Source organism: Chiroxiphia lanceolata, chromosome 28 (assembly GCF_009829145.1).
Source record: "Chiroxiphia lanceolata isolate bChiLan1 chromosome 28, bChiLan1.pri, whole genome shotgun sequence".
NCBI lineage: Eukaryota > Metazoa > Chordata > Aves > Passeriformes > Pipridae > Chiroxiphia > Chiroxiphia lanceolata.
The window spans coordinates 2,478,835-2,497,763 of NC_045664.1; the positions used below are offsets into that span (position 1 = coordinate 2,478,835).

The following is an 18,929-nucleotide window of genomic DNA, read 5'->3' on the forward strand; positions in this document are numbered from 1 at the left end:
TAAATCACCATAATATGCCTTCCCATCGCCTGTGTATTTATCTCGTACGCTGTGCTTTTCTCACGGTTTTCTTTTTTTTAATTTATCTTACCCCCTCTGGTTGGATCGGGCTTGTTTAGTACCGAGAAATGGCATCTCAAAGATGCTAAGGTCGTATCTGCACAGACCGGCCTCCCCTCTGTAGCACCGTCAAACTGCTGTTGCTTTTCTCCGACGCTAAAATAACGCCAGGCTCGCCTTTTGCTAACCTGGCAAAATCACTTCCTGCATATTTATCAATTTGGGGAGGTGGGTGAGCATGGCAAATTTCCCTGAACAAAGATTGGGTGAGATGTATTAGTTCATCCAATACCATGTCTGTCACTTATGTAGACAGAATAAATCGGAGTCCCGGCTTTGCCCTCAATCGTGCCTGAATTAAGGATACATTTTTATGAAAGTTTTATGGGAAGATTTTAATTTGCGATTCTTTTAGGAGACAACTGTATGAAACTCTATGAAAATAATCTAGAATTTAATAGGTGGCATTCTGAAACGCGGCCGACCGTGGATGGAAGGAGTCCGGATTTATTCTGAAATGGAAATTATAGTTCTATCCCGTTAAAAAAAAAAAAAACAAAAAAACCAAAAAACCCCAAAACAACAAAGCAGGTTAAAGAGAGGAGCTGCACATAATGAGTCAAGGAAATCCTTGCGCTGTCCCTTTAACTACCGAACATCTGATTCCCTCATCTGGCAGATGGTCTCTGAGCACAGATTTGCATTCATTGTCTTGAAATCTGTTTTCGCGTTGGTGTTATATAGATTTCAGAGGCAGATCTATACACGGATCAGAATACAAAAGGGCCAGGAGGAAAATATCGCCAAGGCAGAGCGGTTTTAAAAAAAAAATAATAAATTAAAATAAATGCAGGCGTAGGTATCGTCCGGGGTCACAGCGGGCTGGGCTGGGGCGAGCTCCAGTTTCCTTTAATGGGAAATTTTGCCTTCACGGGATGTTATAAAAAGTTTTAAGGCGATGTCTGACAGCTCGCGTGGTGTAACTTCGGGCTCTGCCGGGTGCCTCGCAGTGTCTGCCTGGCTCTTGCCCTGCAGGCAGCCCCTTCCTACAACCCCCCCGCGGACCCGTTTCGCTCCCTCCGAGCACTTTTTTATTTTTAAATCCCGCGCCCGAAACCAAAGCAGCCAACTAAACCTGTGCGGCGGCTTTGGCAGCGCAGCGCGGGCAGAGCCGCAGCGATCGCTGCTCTGGAGGCGCAGTTTGTGCCTTCTGGGGCAGCACCGTTCGGTGTGTGGCTGTGGGGCCATCGCGATAAACCATCACGATAAATCAGCACGGTAAATCATCATTCCCCTGCCCGGGCTGCGGCTGCCCCAGGGCGGGCGCCGGGAGTGGTTCTCCCGCTCCGGCCCCGCTGCTTTTAGCCCAGTTTGGGCGTTCTGTGCGGGGCTGCCGGGCCAGCACGATAACTCAGCATCGTAACCCATCACGATAACCCAGCACCGTAACCCATCACGATAACCCAGCACCGTAACCCATCACGATAACCCAGCACCGTAACCCATCACGATAACCCAGCACCGTAACCCATCACGATAACAACCCATCACGATAAACCCTCGCTTCCCCTGCCCGGGCTCAGTGCTGCCGGGGCGGGCACCGGGAGTGTTTCTCCCGCTCCCCCCTCTCCGGCCCCGCTGGTTTTAGCACAGTTTATGCGTTCTCGGGCAGCGCCGTTCTGTGCTTGGCTGCCGGGCCATCACCATAAACCATCACGACAACCCATCACGATAAACCCACGGTTGCCCTGCCCGGGCTGCGCGGTGCCACGGAGGGCACCGGGAGCGCTTCTCCCGCTCCTGCCGCTCCGGCCCCGCTGCTTTCAGCCCAGTTTGTGCGTTCAGCGGCAGGACCGTTCTGTGCGGGGCTGCCGGGCCACCACGACAGCACACCCTGACACCCTATCGCGACAGACCCGCCGTCCCCAGCTCAGGTTCCGCGGTGCCGGGGCGGGCACCGGGGGTGCTCCTCCCGCTCCGGCCCCGCTGCTTTTAGCCCAGTTTATGCGTTCAGTGGCAGGACCGTTCTGTGCGGGGCTGCCGGGTCATCCCGGTACCCCATCCCGATCTCCCATCCCGTCCCCCATCCCAATCTCCCATCCCCGTACTCCATCCCGATCTCCCATCCTGTACTCCATCCCGATCTCTCATCCCGTATCCCATCCCGATCCCGTATCCTGGTACCACATCCCGATCTCCCATCCCGATCTCCATCCCCGTCCCCCATCCCGATCTCCCATCCCGGTACCCCATCTCGATCTCCCATCCTGGTACCCCATCCCAATCCCCCATCCCGGTACCCCATCCCAATCCCCCATCCCGGTACCCAATCCAGGTCTCCCATCCCAGTACCCCATCCCGATCTCCCATCCCAGTACCCCATCCCAGTACCCCATCCCGATCTCCCATCCCAGTACCCCATCCCGATCTCCCATCCCAATCCCCCATCCCAATCCCCCATCGCCGCAGCCCCGCCGTTCCCAGCCGGGGCTCGGCGGTTCCACGGGCGGGCACGGGGCGCGCTCCTCCCGCTCCGGCCCCGCCGCTTTTCCCCCAGCTCGGGCGTCCTGCTCGGGGCCGCCGGTGCCCCCCCCCTGCCCGCCATCCCCCCCGAATCCCGACATCCCTCTCCCCTATCGCGACATCCCCGTCGCCCCTTCCCGGCGCGGGCGTGACGAAGGGGGCGTGGCCCCGCCTCCCGTTTCAACCAATCACAACGCGGGATGCAAATGAGATCACCTTATACGGCGGCGGGCCCCGCCCCCCGTGCGCGCTCCCGCTCCCGCCGTGTCCATTGATGGCGCGGGCGCTGCGCGGGCGCGGGCGGGACCACGCGCTGCTCGGCTCCGCTCCTTCCTTCGCCTCCTTCCGACGATTTATCCCCCCCCACCTCCTGTTTTCCATCCCCCCCCCTCCCCTCTTTCCCGGATCAGGCGGCGATCCATCCTTTCTCCCCGCCGCGTTCTGTCGAGAAACAGGTGACCCTCGTTAGCGGCGCCCGGTGCGCGGCTGCGGTTCGCTCCTCGAAGGATGGTGGGACCGGGCGAGGCTCAACCCGCGTAACTTTTGCCCGGCGAGAGGAGAAACTTTCTGCCCCGATTCGAAGGCGTTAAAAGCACGCGGCGTTGAAAAGCAGAAGAAGTTGGTTTCAAAGCTGAACTTCACTTTCCTGGGATTTGTGCGTGTCAGACTCAAAGGCTGCGTCGTTTTTGCTTTTCTTTTTTTTTGTGTTTTTGTTTTTTTTTTTTTCTTCCCTTCTCCCTTATCTCCCGAAAGGAAGCTGTTGCTAGTCGGAATAGACTTTTTAAATGTTTGGGATTCAAGATACTTTAGGAAGAGGACCAATTCTGAAAGATAAATCTCTAGGTTCTGAGATGGATTCCGTCAGGTCCTGGGTCAGAAACGTTGGGGTTGTGGATGCAAACGTAGCAGCACAAAGGTAACCGTGACTATTTCTCCCCCACTTTCCCCCTGTGTTTTATTTATTTTTTCTTTTTTTTTTTTTTTTATTTTTTAGGCAAGCCTTTTCTTTACTCCCTGTTGTTTGCATTTGATATTAAATTTACTCTCTCCCTTTCTGTCCCGCTCCCGGTCTCCTCTAGTCAGTGCAAATTGAAGGTGGTAGCAGTAGAGCAAGGGAGAAGCGCTCCAAAAACGGAGAGCATCAGAGTCCTAAAACCCCGTGCAGGGGCTCAGATGACAGCGAGATCGGATCCTCCTTTCATTTTCTGCACCAGGAAGATGCTGGGGGAGTGGGTTGGTTGTACCCGGAGGTACAGAACACTCCTTCCCGCTTCCCGGGTCACCCAGCCGGATAGGAGGGGACCGAGTTAGAATTAACTGAGATGCGGATCTTCCTCCCTAAGCCCCCGGCCCATCTTGTTTTACTGAATTCGCCGTGGCCGCTGCCGAAATCCTCACCCGTGGGTTCGAGGCGGGTGACAGACTAAGCCAGGCAGGCAGAGCAGGCTCTGGGTGAGCAGAGAAGGGCACAGATATCCCGGAGCCCCGCGGGCATCCCTCTGCCCGGAGCACCTGCCCGAGTGTCCGAGAGGTCTCTGCTGAGCCCCAAATGCCAGCGAACACCCCGAAACTGTTTGTTCTTTACTTGTTTGGGCGAGTTATCCCCCCCCCTACGCCCCTTTTTTATTTTCTCTTCCCAGCCGAGTCGGCACAGGACAGTTATTCCAGTCTCTTCCCGTTAGGGGTAAAAGGACGAAACCCTTTTAGATATTTTATTTTCCTCCTCGGTCTCTGAACAGCCTTAAAAAAAAAGTTAAAAAGAAAAAAAAAAAAAAGAAAAGAAAAAAGCAGCAGCGTCGGGGAAGGCTAAATTGGGAACCCCGGGAATAAGTCGAGTTTTATTTAGTAGGGAGACAAGGTGAAGGGCACGAAACAGCAGATGGGACTTCAGCTGAAACAGGACGTTTTAGAAATAGTACATCCGTGCCCCCACCCACGGCCTGATCCGGGAGCGAGGTTTTCCAAGCGCCAGGGGAGGAGTTATCAGAGTTTTATGGATGTCGATAGACCCTTGAATAAATCCGACTGAGGGGAAGGAGGTTTATTCCCGAGGAAACCGAAAGTAAAAGGAAACGGCTCCTGAGAAGCCTCTAATTCACGGGAGCGGTGGAGGTGCAGCCCGCGGTTGTGCTGCCCGCTGGCATCGCCGGGTTTTTCTGCAGAGATTCGTAATAATCCAAGAAACGCGAGTTTTTACACGCAGAATGAGAGGAAGCCCCAAACTAGGTGCAGTTGTGGCGGATGTGGTGAGTTCACACCGTACCTATTTGGCAAGGGAAACACGGGGAAACATCTGCGGTTCTCCGAAAGAGTCAAAATACTTTTGTCAGTGCTGTGGAGCTGTTTTGGGGACTGAAAAACAAAGATGTTCTGACTCTTAACTAGGCTGTCAGCCGCTTAATCTGTCTATTAAGTAACAGGAGGTGCTCATGTGCGCCTATTTTCTCTGCAGTTAAGTAGAAACCGGCTTTAGGGAGAGGGAGCTACAATTAGTTTCACGAAGAAATAAAGCTGCAGCGAGGGATAGTGTGGGTAAGCAAAAGCATTTGAGTCTTTCCAAGCCGGGAAATGCGTGGGAAACATCCCTACGTTTTCAGCACTCAGGGACAAGATTTGGGCAAGGGCTGATTAACCCGACTCTAAATTCTTTCCGTTTAAATCAGAAACTGGAGTCCCGGGAATCGGTTCAAGTAACTCAGTGACTAAAGACAAACTTCGCTGCTGAGGAGAGTGGCTGCTCTGCCTGAAACTAGTTGTTTCTGCCCAAAATGTGGCTGTCCTCGAGTTGACAGCGTGCCTGCAGGAAAGATTTCAGGGTCGCTTAGTTTTGCCTGCAGGAAAAGGGACCGGGATGCGCAGGGAGCACTTCCAGACTCTCCGACACCCTCCAGCCGCTTCCCACTCTGCTGCATTCCAGCCACGAGTGTGACAGGCGAGAAAATAGGTAGAGGGGGAAAGGGAGACGCTCAGTGCATTTAGCAATAACTTCTTTAACAGTGAGGGGCTGTAAATGATTGTTGTCCTCGGGTACAGGCAGCGGGGAAAGCCGAACTCCCGTTTCAGTGGCAGCCCCGTCCCGCCCGGCTCCCGGCGGGGACCGGGCACAGAACGAGCGTGTCCTGCCTTTTCTGTTGTTTTGCTGTTACTGCTGCACAACCTGGTAATGTCTTTGTCTCTCCCCCCTCACCCCATCCCGTGTGTTTCCTCCACAGCGGAGTAGCTTTGTCCAGAGCCCACTTTGAAAAGCAGCCACCCTCCAACTTGAGGAAATCCAATTTCTTTCACTTTGTTCTGGCTCTCTACGACAGACAGGGGCAGCCCGTGGAAATAGAGAGGACAGCTTTTGTGGACTTTGTAGAAAATGATAAAGTAAGGCTTGTTACCTTTCTTCTTCCTCTTCTCCTCTCCAAATTTAATCTTCCCCCCCCACTGAGCTGATAACTTGTAATACCTGTTGTCCCTGACAAAACACAACCAGCGCTTGCTCAGGGTTCAGGTGTTTTCCTGGAGCTGTTGCCCTCTTTGTGCTGCTGTAGTTAAAAAAGCTTGGAAGCCACTGCTATGTCAGGAACACGGTGGGAATTCCATACACCCACTAAAAACAAAATAAAATTCATAGGGGTTAAATGCACTTTTTTTTTTTTCGTACCTGTTAGATCTTTATTAGTACCCGAACAGAAGTGGAATCTCACCTGTAATATGTCATATTCTCTGTTGAGTTTGATTATACATATTTCTTAAGACTCCAGGATAACTGGCAGGACTTGAAAAGCACTTGCTTTTTGTTTTTAAATCCGTGTCTTGACCACTTGGCATTTTTTCAATTATTTTCTTAGCCACAGACAAGATTTTTTAAAAATTGCGAATCATAAATAACTATTTTATAGGAAATTGCTGTTAAAAAAAAAAAAACCACCAAAAAGAAAAACCAACAAGCGAGAAACATCCCTGTAACACAACCTTCAGGAAACAAATCTCAGTAATGACTCAAAATAACACTATTGCAAAGTAATGATCACGTCAGAAACCAAACTCACTGAGCTTTCCCCCCCGCTTTATATTTGAAATGCACAAATCCTTCTCAGGGTGTTGCCTCGAAAAAGTTGAGAGCACAATGGCAAATAAGAGAGGGAGAGAAGTTCTTGAACTCCTACAGGAAAAGATGTCAGCAGTATTTTGTAGTTTGTCCTGGGTCACTCGGAAGGTTAATGCATCCCAATCACTGGATTCACCTCTCGGAATTTTAATGAACTTTGTTGTCACTTCCATCACGATTATCAGCTCTTTGCATTTTAAATGTGCCAAGTGTAAGTTCTGGAAGGGTTTTTCTTTAATTCCCCCTCAGGAGCAAGGCAACGAGAAGACGAACAACGGCACACACTACAAACTGCAGCTCCTCTACAGCAACGGTGAGTCCCCCTCCCAGCCCTCCCGGAGGCTGGAGGTGCTGCCACTGATTCCCAAAATCCCCAGAAATCCCCCTCCACGAGGCCCCTTCAGCGCTGGGATGGGCCCTGGAGTTTACCTGGGCTTGGGGAACAGAACTCCCCGGGCTTGTTGAGGGCGTTTAATAAAGCCAAATGATGAAATATTAAGGTTTAACACTGAAATTAAACGGGTTTGTGCTGCTGGTGAGGGGAAGGCGCCTGTCCCACCCCTGTTCATTCCTCCTCTCCCTCGCTGTAGGTGTCAGGACCGAGCAGGATCTCTATGTCAGGCTCATCGACTCGGTCACCAAGCAGGTGAGCAGAGCTGGGATGTGCCCTCTCATCCTGTCCCACCTCACCCTTCCTCTCTCCTCAACATCTCCCTGCCTGCTTTTATTCCTCTGCCTCCTTTTTGTCTCTTGTTCGTCTCTATCACACACCTGGTTTTGAGGTGAATTGTAAAATAATACTCTTCAATCTCTTTTTTCCCCTCCTGTCACTGTGGGGTTTATCCCCTTTGTCCCAATATTTCTGTAAAGCTGCTTTCCCTGCACATAAAGGCTTTTGGGGGGGAGATGTTTATTTGCCTGAGCAGTGGTTAAAAACCCTTCCCCTCACACCTGAATGTTATTATAAATAATGCTCCCAGCTGATCCCTTTCACCTGATTTTTGCAGCCCATAACTTATGAAGGACAGAACAAGAACCCCGAGATGTGCAGAGTGCTGCTCACCCACGAAGTCATGTGCAGGTAAGATGACTTTATTTGCTTCCTTAGATGCCAAAAAGGCCCTTCTGATGAAGTTGTAGGTAGGAAGAGTTTGATTTTTGTATTTATTTGTTTTGCTGTTGAGGCAGAGAAGTTCTCTGTGGAGGAAGACTTTCTTTTTCACACGTGGGTAATACCTGATTTGGGTTCACACCAGATATTTGGGGTGTTTTTTGCCTTTTTTATGCCTTTTTTTTTTTCCCCTGCAGGAGATTTAGCAACCACAACTGTGCTGGTTTTGTTTAAACCAGGCCTTTGCATGTGCTCTTTAAATGGAGACTTTTAGGTGCTGATTTCTTACAAAATTCCTCCTCACCTTATGAGAACGAGCAGTTTAACTTACATATTTTTACCTGGAAACTACAAGGCAGTTTTGTGCCATTTTCTTTGGTGAACTATTTTAATTTTTCCTCAATTAAAGTAACACCATCAATGCTCTTTAATTCTGCCCCCACCAAAAGAGAAACCCCTCGAACCAAAACCCAAACCCTTCCTTCCTCTACGTGTGAACAATATTTAGGGGGCTTCCACTTTTTAATTAAAAATACACACAATTTTAGCATGTAAAGTTAGAAATCAGAGGGTAAAATGAGGATGTTTTAAATAACATTTGTGTAAGTCTGAAGTTACATGTGCCTCATGTATGTACATCGTGCTTCCATGGTAACTTATTACTTTTCCTGTCCTCGTGTAATGAGATTTTTTTTCAATACATACAACAGTGCAAACAGCCAATGCTCTTATATTAAAACATGTTAAATTGTGCATGGAATGTTCCTTCATGACACGAGAGGCAAACCCCAGTCCTGACCTTTATTAAACATTGTTTGGGATTTATTGTGTCGGTGAGAGAGGGTTAAGTTTTCAGATTGAGTGTTGCTTCTTTTAATGGTGCAGTTTGTTACTTGATTTATTTATTTATTTATTAAATATATTTTTTTTTTTCTTTTAAGTTAAGAGCAGCTTATTTGGGCAGAATTCTTGTCAAGGGAAAGTCTCAGTTTTGGTACTTAATTATTTCAACGATTCTGTTACTTTGTATAATAACAATCAAGTTTATCTATATTACTTATCTCTTGTGCTTAGCTCTCATTAATTAAAAAACCGAGCTTTTGACCAACATTTCCATATTTATGCCCAAATACAATGTATATCACATATGAGGGATGCAGAGGATGGGCTTTACAAGGACCTGTAGATCGAAGGTCTGTAAGTTACTTTATGGTACATCTAGAACTTGTGTATGTATTTAATATACATATATATATATATATACATATATATATATATAAATCCATGCTGTTCAAAGTCTTCATTATAACTAGGTGGGCACTAGAGAAGAAAAACCTGCATTGTGCAATTAGGCTGTGGTTTGTGCTGATAAAATAGCAGTGGCCACACTTCATCCCTCCCCACTCTCCCTGTGCAAAGTGCAGCTCTGGCTTAAAATATCCCAGCACCTCCTCATCCAAACGAACTTGCTGGAATTCAAATCAATTCGGCTTTTCTCCTGCTTCTTGGCCGTGCCTTTCTGGCATCAAATGCCCTGTTGGAGGTACCTGATGCCTGCAAACATCCCCCCCCGTGCTCGATTTGAGGCTGCACAAACCCACCCCGATATTCTGATTACACCGAGCCCTCCTGCCTGACAGATCACCCAGGGAAGAATCGCAGCTCGGGGACGTCCTTGCCGTGTAAAACACAGATCAGTGCAGCAAATCAAAGGCGTTCTGTAACCTAATCAAGACATTTGAGTTTTTAAACGGCCGTGTTTTCCTCCGGTGTCTCCGCCGGCTGCTCTGAAGAGGCGTCACTTTGAATAACGCCAAGGGAGCGGCTCCGGCTCGAGCCGAACTTGACATTTTATTTTATTTCTGTTAAGTACAATAATCAAATCTCCCTCATTGTGAGCTCCTTTAAGTGGCGGCATCAATTTTTAAAGGCCCTGGTTTGGTTCGCGTTAGGAACAGCAGATAAAAATTTAATGCACTGTACCCACTCTGCTGCCCAAGTTGATGCCTCCTGCTTTTAAAAAGGAAAACCGAGAAGGGTCTGTCTGTCTTTCTGCTCTTCTCCCACTGGTTGAAGGTAGGGTTGTTGTGGTTTTTTTGTTGGTTTTTTTTTTTTTTTGAGGGGGTCATTTTTATAATCACACACACACACAGATATTTTTGCTTTATAGGGACAAACACACTCGAAACTCAGCATTTCCCCCCCCCCCCCAGACAGTGACAGATGCATCTTAGCAGGAAAGTTGTCTAAATATTGATGTGGCTGCACCAATCTGTCATAAACCCTGGAAAGTTCACCCCTCAACTCCCAACCACCAGTGCTGTTGGTGTATTTATTCATTTGCCCCTCTGAAATTTTCCCAGTTCCATTATTCCTATTTCCCATTATTCCAGCCTGTCCTAGGTGGGTTTATATGGAATAACACAACCCCGGTCGGAAATCAAGGTAAACACTCTCCTCTGCCGGAATAACTTTATTTCCACCCCCCTACCACCCCCCCTTCCCTCTTCTTCTCTTTCTCCCAATTATCGACTAAGAGGAAAGTAGTTGTTATGCTGCTGCCAGCAACCCCCTCTGCCCTCAATGCTCAGAGGGTTAAAAGGTATTATAATTTGAACAGAAGTAGTCTCAGGCCTACAGCTGGCTAATAACAGAGTTGTATTGAGTGCGAGCGAGCCCCACAGCTGTGACTTTCGCCACAAGGCTCAGACTAGACGGGAGCTCTAATCAGCTGGGCCAGGCGGCCGCTGGGGCCCGTGTCTTTATCGGCCAGATGGTGTGAATTTAGACACTTTTGTTATGCAATTGCGGGGAGGAGTTGGGGGAGAAGAAAACAAAACAAAGGCCACCATGCTGTGAGCTTATTTGAGTTTGAAATTAGAGACAGATTTTTTTATTTATTTATTTATTTACATTTATTTATTTATATTTATTCTTATATATTTATATATATATTTATATATTTATATATATATTTATATATTTATATATTTTATATATTTATATATTTTTTATATATTATATATCTTTATATATTTATATATTTTATATATTTATATATATTTTTCTATATTTTTCTATATTTTAATATCTTTTATATATTTTTATATATTTTATATATTTTTATATGTTTATATATATTTATATATTTTTATATATTTTTATATATTTATATATATTTTTATATATTTATATATTTTTATATATTTATATTTATTTATTTTATATTTATTTTTATTTATTTTTATTTATTTAATTTATTTTTATTTATTTTTATTTATATTTATTTATTTAATTAATTAATATTTATTTCTTTTTATCTGTTTAATTTTTGTTCATTTATTTATTTTTAATGTTGGTGCCGGAGGACAAATTTTTTTAAAGCCGTTTTTAGGATGTAAGTTTGGCTCTCTGGAAACTCTAATTGTAGGGCTGATGTTGTCTCTTCACCATTTTCATCATATAGATCTAATTAGAGCAGGAAGTATAAGAACAAAAGGTGTAGAAAGCAGAAGACTTCAGCCTTGATATTCCTGTCTTAACCAAGTGAGCATCTCTGAAGCCCAACACTGTAACAGAAATGTAAATATTGGGGAAGTCACCCCAATAATTTGCTTAAAGACCCTGCACCACTTATTTGAGTTTGAAATTAGAGAGGTTTATTTTTTATTTCTTTTTATTTTGGTGGTGGGGTGAGAGCAGGGTGAATCTTTAAAGCCATTTTAGGCAAGTGTGAGGATGCAAGTTTGGCCTTCTGGACACTCAGTTTGTAGGTCTGGTGTTGTCTCTTGGAGCTTTTGGTTTTCTGGGTTTGTCTTTAGTTTTTTCCTGGGCCATTCAAAGCACAAACCACCATTTTCATCATATAAATCTAATTAGAGGAGGGAGTATAGCAACCAAAAGTGTTGAAAATAGAAGTCTTCAGCCTTGACATTCTTGTCTTAACCAAGTAATCATCTCTAAAGTCCAACACTGTAGCAGAAATGTAAATATTGGGGAAGTCACCCCAATAATTTACTCCATGAGAATATTGTAGGTTTGACTCTGGACCACTTATTTGAGTTTGAAATTAGAGAGATTTATTTTTTATTTCTTTTTATTTTGGTGTTGGGATGAGGGAAGTTGGGGGCTGAATTTTTAAAGCCATTTTAGGCAAGTGTGAGGATGTAAGTTTGGCTTTCTGGAGAATACTCAAAGAGGATATTATAGGTTTGACCCTGGACCACCAGACTTTGGGGTTTTTGGGGTGGACTGGAACTGGAATGAGTTCATTGTGCTCCAGGCAGCACTTGTGGAACGAACCAGTGGCAATGTTGGTGCTGGATACTGAGGTGAAACACTTGGAAATGGGCATTTAAAGATCTGAGAGGTTCTTCTGCTGAAATGTTGGGCTGAAACATCCTCAGTCTCACTGTGGTTTCCTGATCATTCACTGCAAGTGACTCTTCTCCCTAATCAGGACTTTTTTTTTTTTGTATGGATTTGGGCTCCCAAAGTGTTACAGTCAAAGGGAACAAACCCCATCCCTCTGAGCAAAATCTGTGACCCCAAAGGGATGAGAATGTAGATGTTGGTAAAATGCTTGGAGAACTTCAGCTGTTTTGGAAAGTTTTGGAAAGGAAGTGTTTATATATTACAAATGTGAAGTTCTGAACTGCAGTAATTGGGAAAAGGAAAATAAAATGAGATTCACTTATTGCAGAACCCAGACAGGTTCAACCTCACATAACTCACCCTAAAACACTCTGCCAAGGAGTGGCAACATCTCTGGAAGAGTGGATGAGGTGCTGGGATGAGGTTCAGGTGCTGCTGGTGGATCCTTGAACGTTCCTGTGGTGCAGGGCAACCAGAATTATTTTAACAGCCACCTGCAAAAGTTCCACGAGTAAAGGAGATTTCATTTATTCTTATGGCAAAGAGGGGAAGCAACTGCTCTTCCAGCTGTAAAAAAACCAAAGGGAACAGCACAGAAATATTTTTAAAATTGAGTTCCTTCTGTTGCTTTATTCCAGGGACACATAAACCAGCAAGGCATTTATTCCCAGTGTTATTTTCGATGCCTCCTTCCACTGGACATGTCAGAGAACATGCCAAATTTCTGTTATTCTGCTTTTTTTGGGGTGGGTTTATTATTATTTTCTCCTTTAGAAAACATCTCACATCCTGGCTTTCAGTACAAAAATACCCCATTCTTTAGAAACGACTCTCAGAGCGGGGAGATACATAAAAGAGGCACTTTAAAATAAAGTTGGGAGAAGGGAGGGAGTGGGATATTCTGAGCTGGTATGAATTTCCAGAGCTGCACTGAAGTCAATGGAGCCCTGACAATTTACAGCAGCTCCAGGGGCTGCCCCAGGGATTTTTAAATATTTAGTGTCTCCTTTTATTTTTAAAGGACTGGCATCCATGGGTAAGTGCAGGTTTGAGGCAATGCAGGAATGTTGAAACACGTGGAGCTGTTATTCAAACAGAGCTGCCACTTCCAGCTCATCTCACTGGGCAGTTCCTGGGAACAGGAGATTCCTGGAACACCCTGGAAGTGCAGGAGGAAATGCAGGCACTTGGAATTTTTCATATCTGAGAGAGGTTTTTCTGTCTAACTGCTCACTTTAGGAGTTTATAATCGAATATTAGTGATATCAAGGAAAAAAAAAAGCCACTTCCATATTTCATGCTGCCTTCACTGAGTTCAAGTATTTTATTGAAATTATTGGGTTTTTTTAAATTTTATTTTTGATCCCTCTACTCCCTGGAAAACTGTGGGATTCAGACTGACTGGAGAATTCTATGGGTGTATTCAGCACCTCTCACACCCCTGTACAAAAACCTAAAGAATTTCTCCATTTCATGTGTAAATTTGAATAATCTCTGCAGGATGAAACATCATTGGGAAAGACATTTGAGTAACTTAAGGCACAACCTGATCTGGGGATTTTTGAGGGACATTTGGCTTCTAAGAGAGTCTTCTTAAAGTTTTGGGGGCCTCCATCCTCCCCCTCCCCTGTTGGCTTTGGTTGGAACAACCTCCTTGAGCATGAAGGCAGGTTCAATCTTCAAACAGGTTCAATCTTCAAACAGATTTCAAATCACAAATTATTAAAATTGTGATTTTTTTTTTCAGAGGAAAGACTGTTTTTAAAGTCTATTAAACTTCTGGTACTCAGCTGCTCTATGTGCAAGGAGCATCACCCATGTCAATGGGTATATAAATTAAAAATAAAGATGAATTGTCTCTTGATTTTAATATTATTTTTGAATTAATTAATATTATTATTATTATAAAAAGTGTATAAATATATGCTTAGTCTTAAGGTCTAAAGAATTGCAAAGGGATTGCAAATGCCAACCTGGAAAACATCCCTTCAGATCCTTACTGGGATCTAAGTATGTTCAGCTTAGTTTTTCATTTAACCTTGAAGTTTAAACTGTAGTTGAGCATAAAACTTAGGGGCTACTCAATATTTAATAATCAAAAACTCAGTTATTGCAATAGAACAAACCATCAGGGTGGTTATAGTCAGTTCTAACACCTTTTGATGGACTTTTAACCCTCCACAACACGTGGGGCTCGTGCCTGTAACGACATTATGACATCTGTTAATCACTTATTGTGTTTCTAAATATCCCTTTAGTCTCAAGTGTGACCACATTGCTGCTCATTTCTGGCTGGGAAATCCAAAAAAAAGGATCACAGGGGGATCCAAGTGCCCAAATCCAGCTGGGACCAGGCAGGACTTGGGCACCCAGTTCCCTTAGTTCTTCTCCCTTCTGGGATGCCCAGCCAGAATTTCCACCCCTCTGGAGCCCCGAGGGTCTGCTGGAATATTTTATCTGGTTCCTTTGCTGTGAGCTGCCCCAGCAGTTCCTTAATTTGGGTTTTCCTTCCCTCTCCAGTCGGTGCTGCGAGAAGAAAAGTTGTGGCAACAGGAACGAGACTCCGTCCGATCCCGTGATCATCGACAGGTAGGAGATGAACCTTCCTGCTCCCACAAAAGCATCCCAGAATTGTTCTTCCCACTCTGAGGCATCTTTCCTGCTGGTTGTCTGTCGGTCTCTGCCCCTTGACAAAGTTGATGTTTATTTTTTCAGTCCGTGTTGATGTTTATTTTTCCGCGGGTCTCGTTTCTATGGGGGCCAAATATTCCCCGTGTGCACCTGGAATAATTCCTGCTCCCAGGGGATGTGATCCAACTGGATTACTGAAGGGAGAGAAAGCTTTGAGCAGCTTCAGTGATGTTCCTTAACAAAAAGAAAACGGTGTTTTTGCAGAAACGTGGGGAGGAAGGAAGGGGTAAAGGCAAAGGTGCGACACATCGGGGGGATTAAAACTGACAGTCTGAACAATTTGAAGTAGAACAGCTGCTTCAAATATTACTCAGGTCCAGGTTCTCTTGCCAGTTTACAGGTAATAACATCAATAGGGGAGAGCAGCAGTTTGCTAAATCGTGACCTGGTAGATGAAAAGTTGTGTTTGGTGTAAGAAAACTTGCCTGTGGAACTCAGTGGGTCAGCAGTGCTCGAGATCTGGAGCTCAGCAAGGTTCAAACAGGGAAAATCAGAACAGGCAGAGCTGTTTCAGAAAGGAGCACAAACAAGCAAGGGCTCCAGGAGGAGAACAGTAAATAAGGAAGAGCCAGGGAGAAATGTTTTCCCCCAGATTATTCTGCAGTGACTGTTTAAAGAGTTCCCTCTCCCTGAAGCAGCTGGTACGAGGGGCCAGTGGAGAGTTGCTGCTGGAGTGGATTGATTGTGGATTCAGTTTTTATGTCTGTCTGTGTCTGGTGTGTTCCACCTCCAGCCTAATAAGCATTATTTTGTCGTGGTATTGCTTGTGAATTTTCTTTGGCATTCAGAAACGGTCAAGCTGGTTTGAATCAAGATCGACAATTGTTCCCTTAATTTTTTCATCCTGATAAATCTAAATAATTTTGGAGCACTGCTGTGATGGGGTTCTTCCACTCATGGTTTTCTCTTTTAATTCTGTGCTTCCAAGCTGTGGTTGGGGCCAGAGCTGGAGCTGGGCTGGTTGGGTGGGTGTGGGGGGCAGTTTCCTGACTGGAAGCACAAGTCTTAGATGTGCCATCTTGACCTTTCCTAAGAAACTTTGTGCTTATTTTTGGCTGTGTTGATGTTTGCTATGAAATCTGCATTTGGGAGCTTTCCAGCCTGAAGTCTGAATTTTGTGAAACCCGTGTTGCTGCTGGAGGAGCAGAATGATGTCAGGCACTGTCTTTGCCTGGGAGTTAAGCCCAGGAAGGGGGTAGTTCCTACCCTTACCTGAATTTTTGTCGTCCTGAGCAAGCTGTCCAACCCTGTGCAAAATGAAGGTTCTGATGCCTTCTGTGAGGATTTGAGACCTGCTGATGTAAAAGGCAATGGGAGGGGAAACTCTTAGAAACCACAGGGTTATTCTTTTGAACAACTGTGTGTGAAATGTGCATCACAGGGGACCTGAGTGCTCAGTGAGCCCTAAACCTTCCCTAAGTTCTGCTCTAAGCCCAGAACTTCCTGCTAACAGCAACAGGCATTCCCTGGGCATGGAAGCATCCTCGAGGTTCAGGCTGGCACTTTATTTCTGTTGCTCCTTTCCTTTCACCCCTCTGTGTGTGTGTCTCAATTGCACGTGAAATGTGGAGCTCAGCAAGGATGGATGAGGGAAGGAAGGGAGCCTGATAAAGCTGCTGCTTTTGGGTTTAAAGGCAGTCACTCAACCAGACTCAGAAACGACTCCAAATCTGCTCTGCTCTCTGGAGATGACATGGCTTAGTGAACAGAGTGGGGAATAAAAGCTAAACTCAAAGCTGAATATTTCTCTTTTTTTTTTTTTTTTTACCACTAACCTGCAGTGCAGCATCGAGCAGTGACTCCTCCTTCTGTACAGTTATTTCTGCACAGCTCTTTCTGCTCCCCCTCTTTACCCAGTCAAACAAGGCTTGAGCAGCCAGGGCTGATCCTGGGCACTGCATCAGAATCAACACAAGCAATGCAGGTACAACACCAGAGTTCTGGGCACAGAGGAACCCTTGGCTGGTCTCTCACCCTCCCATATTCCCACAGCAATAAGTACAACTGCTTGGGAGTTTAAGTGCCCAGCCCACTCACCCAAAATACACATAATGGGGCAAATCTTTTTTGTCTTACAACCAAGCAGAAAGCATTTCTGCAGAGTCCTGCGTGCTCAGAACTCGGGGATCTGGGCAGCACTGCTTTTATTTATTTAGAGGGGGGCTTTATATGGCTTCTTTACAGGAAAACTTTCATGCATAAGGACTTGGTAGCCGGTGGAATTGAAGTTCTGAAATGCAATTTGCAACCCTGGTGATCATGTGGGTCACTAAATAAGATTTTCAGTTCGTTATTTCTTTCAAGGTGTGGATTTTTTTAATTTATTTTAAAACAAACTAGGGGTTTTCTTTAAGTAATAACTGGAACAAAGGTGTTTTTTCCTCTGTTTGAAGCGATAGGAAAATGTAAAAACACGGCTGCTACGTTGTGACAGGTCCCCAGAGCTGTGAAACAAGTGAAGTGGGGAGAGAAGGGATGGCAAAAATGCATTTGTGTCGTGCAGAGCTGTGTCTAAACAGAGTGTGCACAGGGAAACAGGACCAGGGTTTCATGGAATAGGATCACAGGATCACTGAGGCTGGAAAGATCTCCGAGGTCAGTGAGTTCAGCCACTAACTGAACATCATCCCACCAGCAGTACAGTGATTTCTCCTTTATTTGTTTCTCTCCCCACTTTTTGGGCTTCCAGAAGTCAATTCTCAGACTGTTGTGTTGCTTTACCTGTTCACTACTGGAGGCAGCCACAGTTCCTTGGTGTTCCCCAATTCCAGGGGACTTGTTATCCCTGTTTGGAAAGGAAGAAACAGTTCAGTGGGAAAGAAATGTCGGCCATGTGGTTGTTGTTGGGTTGCTCTTTTTTTTTTCTTCTCCTTGAAAGAATTCCAAAAGTTCTTATGCTGAATAAAACATTTCTGCAAAGTGACCTTTGCTCCGGGGACTGGATTTAGATCCCAAGGACCTCGCAGTTATTTTTCCACTGGCTCTTGGAAACGAGGATGTTTCTATAGGAGCTTCTTCACCAGAATTCAGTGTGTGCCTTGTCCCACAGGCAAAGGTCCGTGGGGTTCATTGGAATATTTAGGTTCCTGTGGTGTTCTGAGTCAGAATTTCAGGGTAACTCTGACCAGGCTCTGGTTTCCCAGTGATGACACAGCTCAGCTCCTGCTGTTGCAGACATTAAAACCCACATGAACTCCCCTGGAGCAGAGCATTGCAAACACCCCCCCAAAACACCCTTGGAATCACATTTTTAACCCACAGTCGTTCACACTCCGGGTTTTTTACACAACACGAGCCACCATCAGTTCTCAAAACCTCCCAACAAGCTTGAACTTGGTGCCCAGGAGCCAAATTAATCCAAACTCCAGGGGCTGTGGTGTGTTCCCAGCGTGGATCACAGCACTGGGGGGTTCATCCCATCTCCCTGCTCGGGTTTTGAAGTCGGTGTCTGCGGGATTGGGAGGGTTTAAGAGACTTCAGAAATGTAAATGTTGGGGTTTTTTCCCCCCCTTCATGGTTCTGGAAGTTCCTTGTGGTTCCCAGAAATCAGTGTGAACTTGCTGAGCTGATGTTTCTTTTATTGAAAGCACGGAAAGGGATTTGAGGTGGAGGGGTTGGAGGGTTTTTGGACAGAAGGGTGGAAGCTCCTTCTTTTAAAGGTGATGCTTCCAAATGAAAACTGTGTTTTCTCAAGCCTAGATCATAATTATTTAGTTTGTTGCCTTTCCCACCTCAGTTCTGCACATAACAAGGAGCTTGGTGTTAGGGTTAAGAGGTCGTGGATGCTACAAATTGACTTAATTCCTCATTTTACTGCAGATTTTCTCTCTCATTTTAGGTGATCTGTGTGGCTTTGGGTAGAAATTCCCCATTCATCAAGTGGGAACGATCTTTTGAGTTTTATTTTCTTTGTGTTTCTTGAAGATTTAAGCTCTTTAGAGAAGGTCATTTCGTGTGCTTGTCACTCTTATTGCTTTAATGAGTTTACTGAGACTGTGATCTAATTGAAGCCTCCAAGGTACTGGGGAGAATTGGGTGACTTTTTTTGTTTGAACAGTTTATTTGCTCTTCTTT

The 18,929-nt window shown here is 45.4% G+C and overlaps 1 protein-coding gene across 3 annotated transcripts in view; it reads left to right on the plus strand.

Moving 5' to 3' along the window:
• The first annotated feature begins 2,897 nt into the window (after positions 1 to 2,897).
• Positions 2,898 to 18,929, plus strand: part of EBF2 (EBF transcription factor 2) — a 144,195-nt gene continuing 128,163 nt past the window's right edge. For all 3 annotated transcript variants that reach the window (XM_032712739.1, XM_032712740.1, XM_032712742.1), the window contains exons 1-6: positions 2,898 to 3,499; positions 5,796 to 5,952; positions 6,929 to 6,992; positions 7,270 to 7,325; positions 7,687 to 7,760; positions 14,685 to 14,753. In XM_032712739.1, the coding sequence (XP_032568630.1) occupies positions 3,369 to 3,499; positions 5,796 to 5,952; positions 6,929 to 6,992; positions 7,270 to 7,325; positions 7,687 to 7,760; positions 14,685 to 14,753 (551 nt within the window). In that variant the 5' untranslated portion in view covers positions 2,898 to 3,368. The remainder of the gene's footprint in view (positions 3,500 to 5,795; positions 5,953 to 6,928; positions 6,993 to 7,269; positions 7,326 to 7,686; positions 7,761 to 14,684; positions 14,754 to 18,929) is intronic.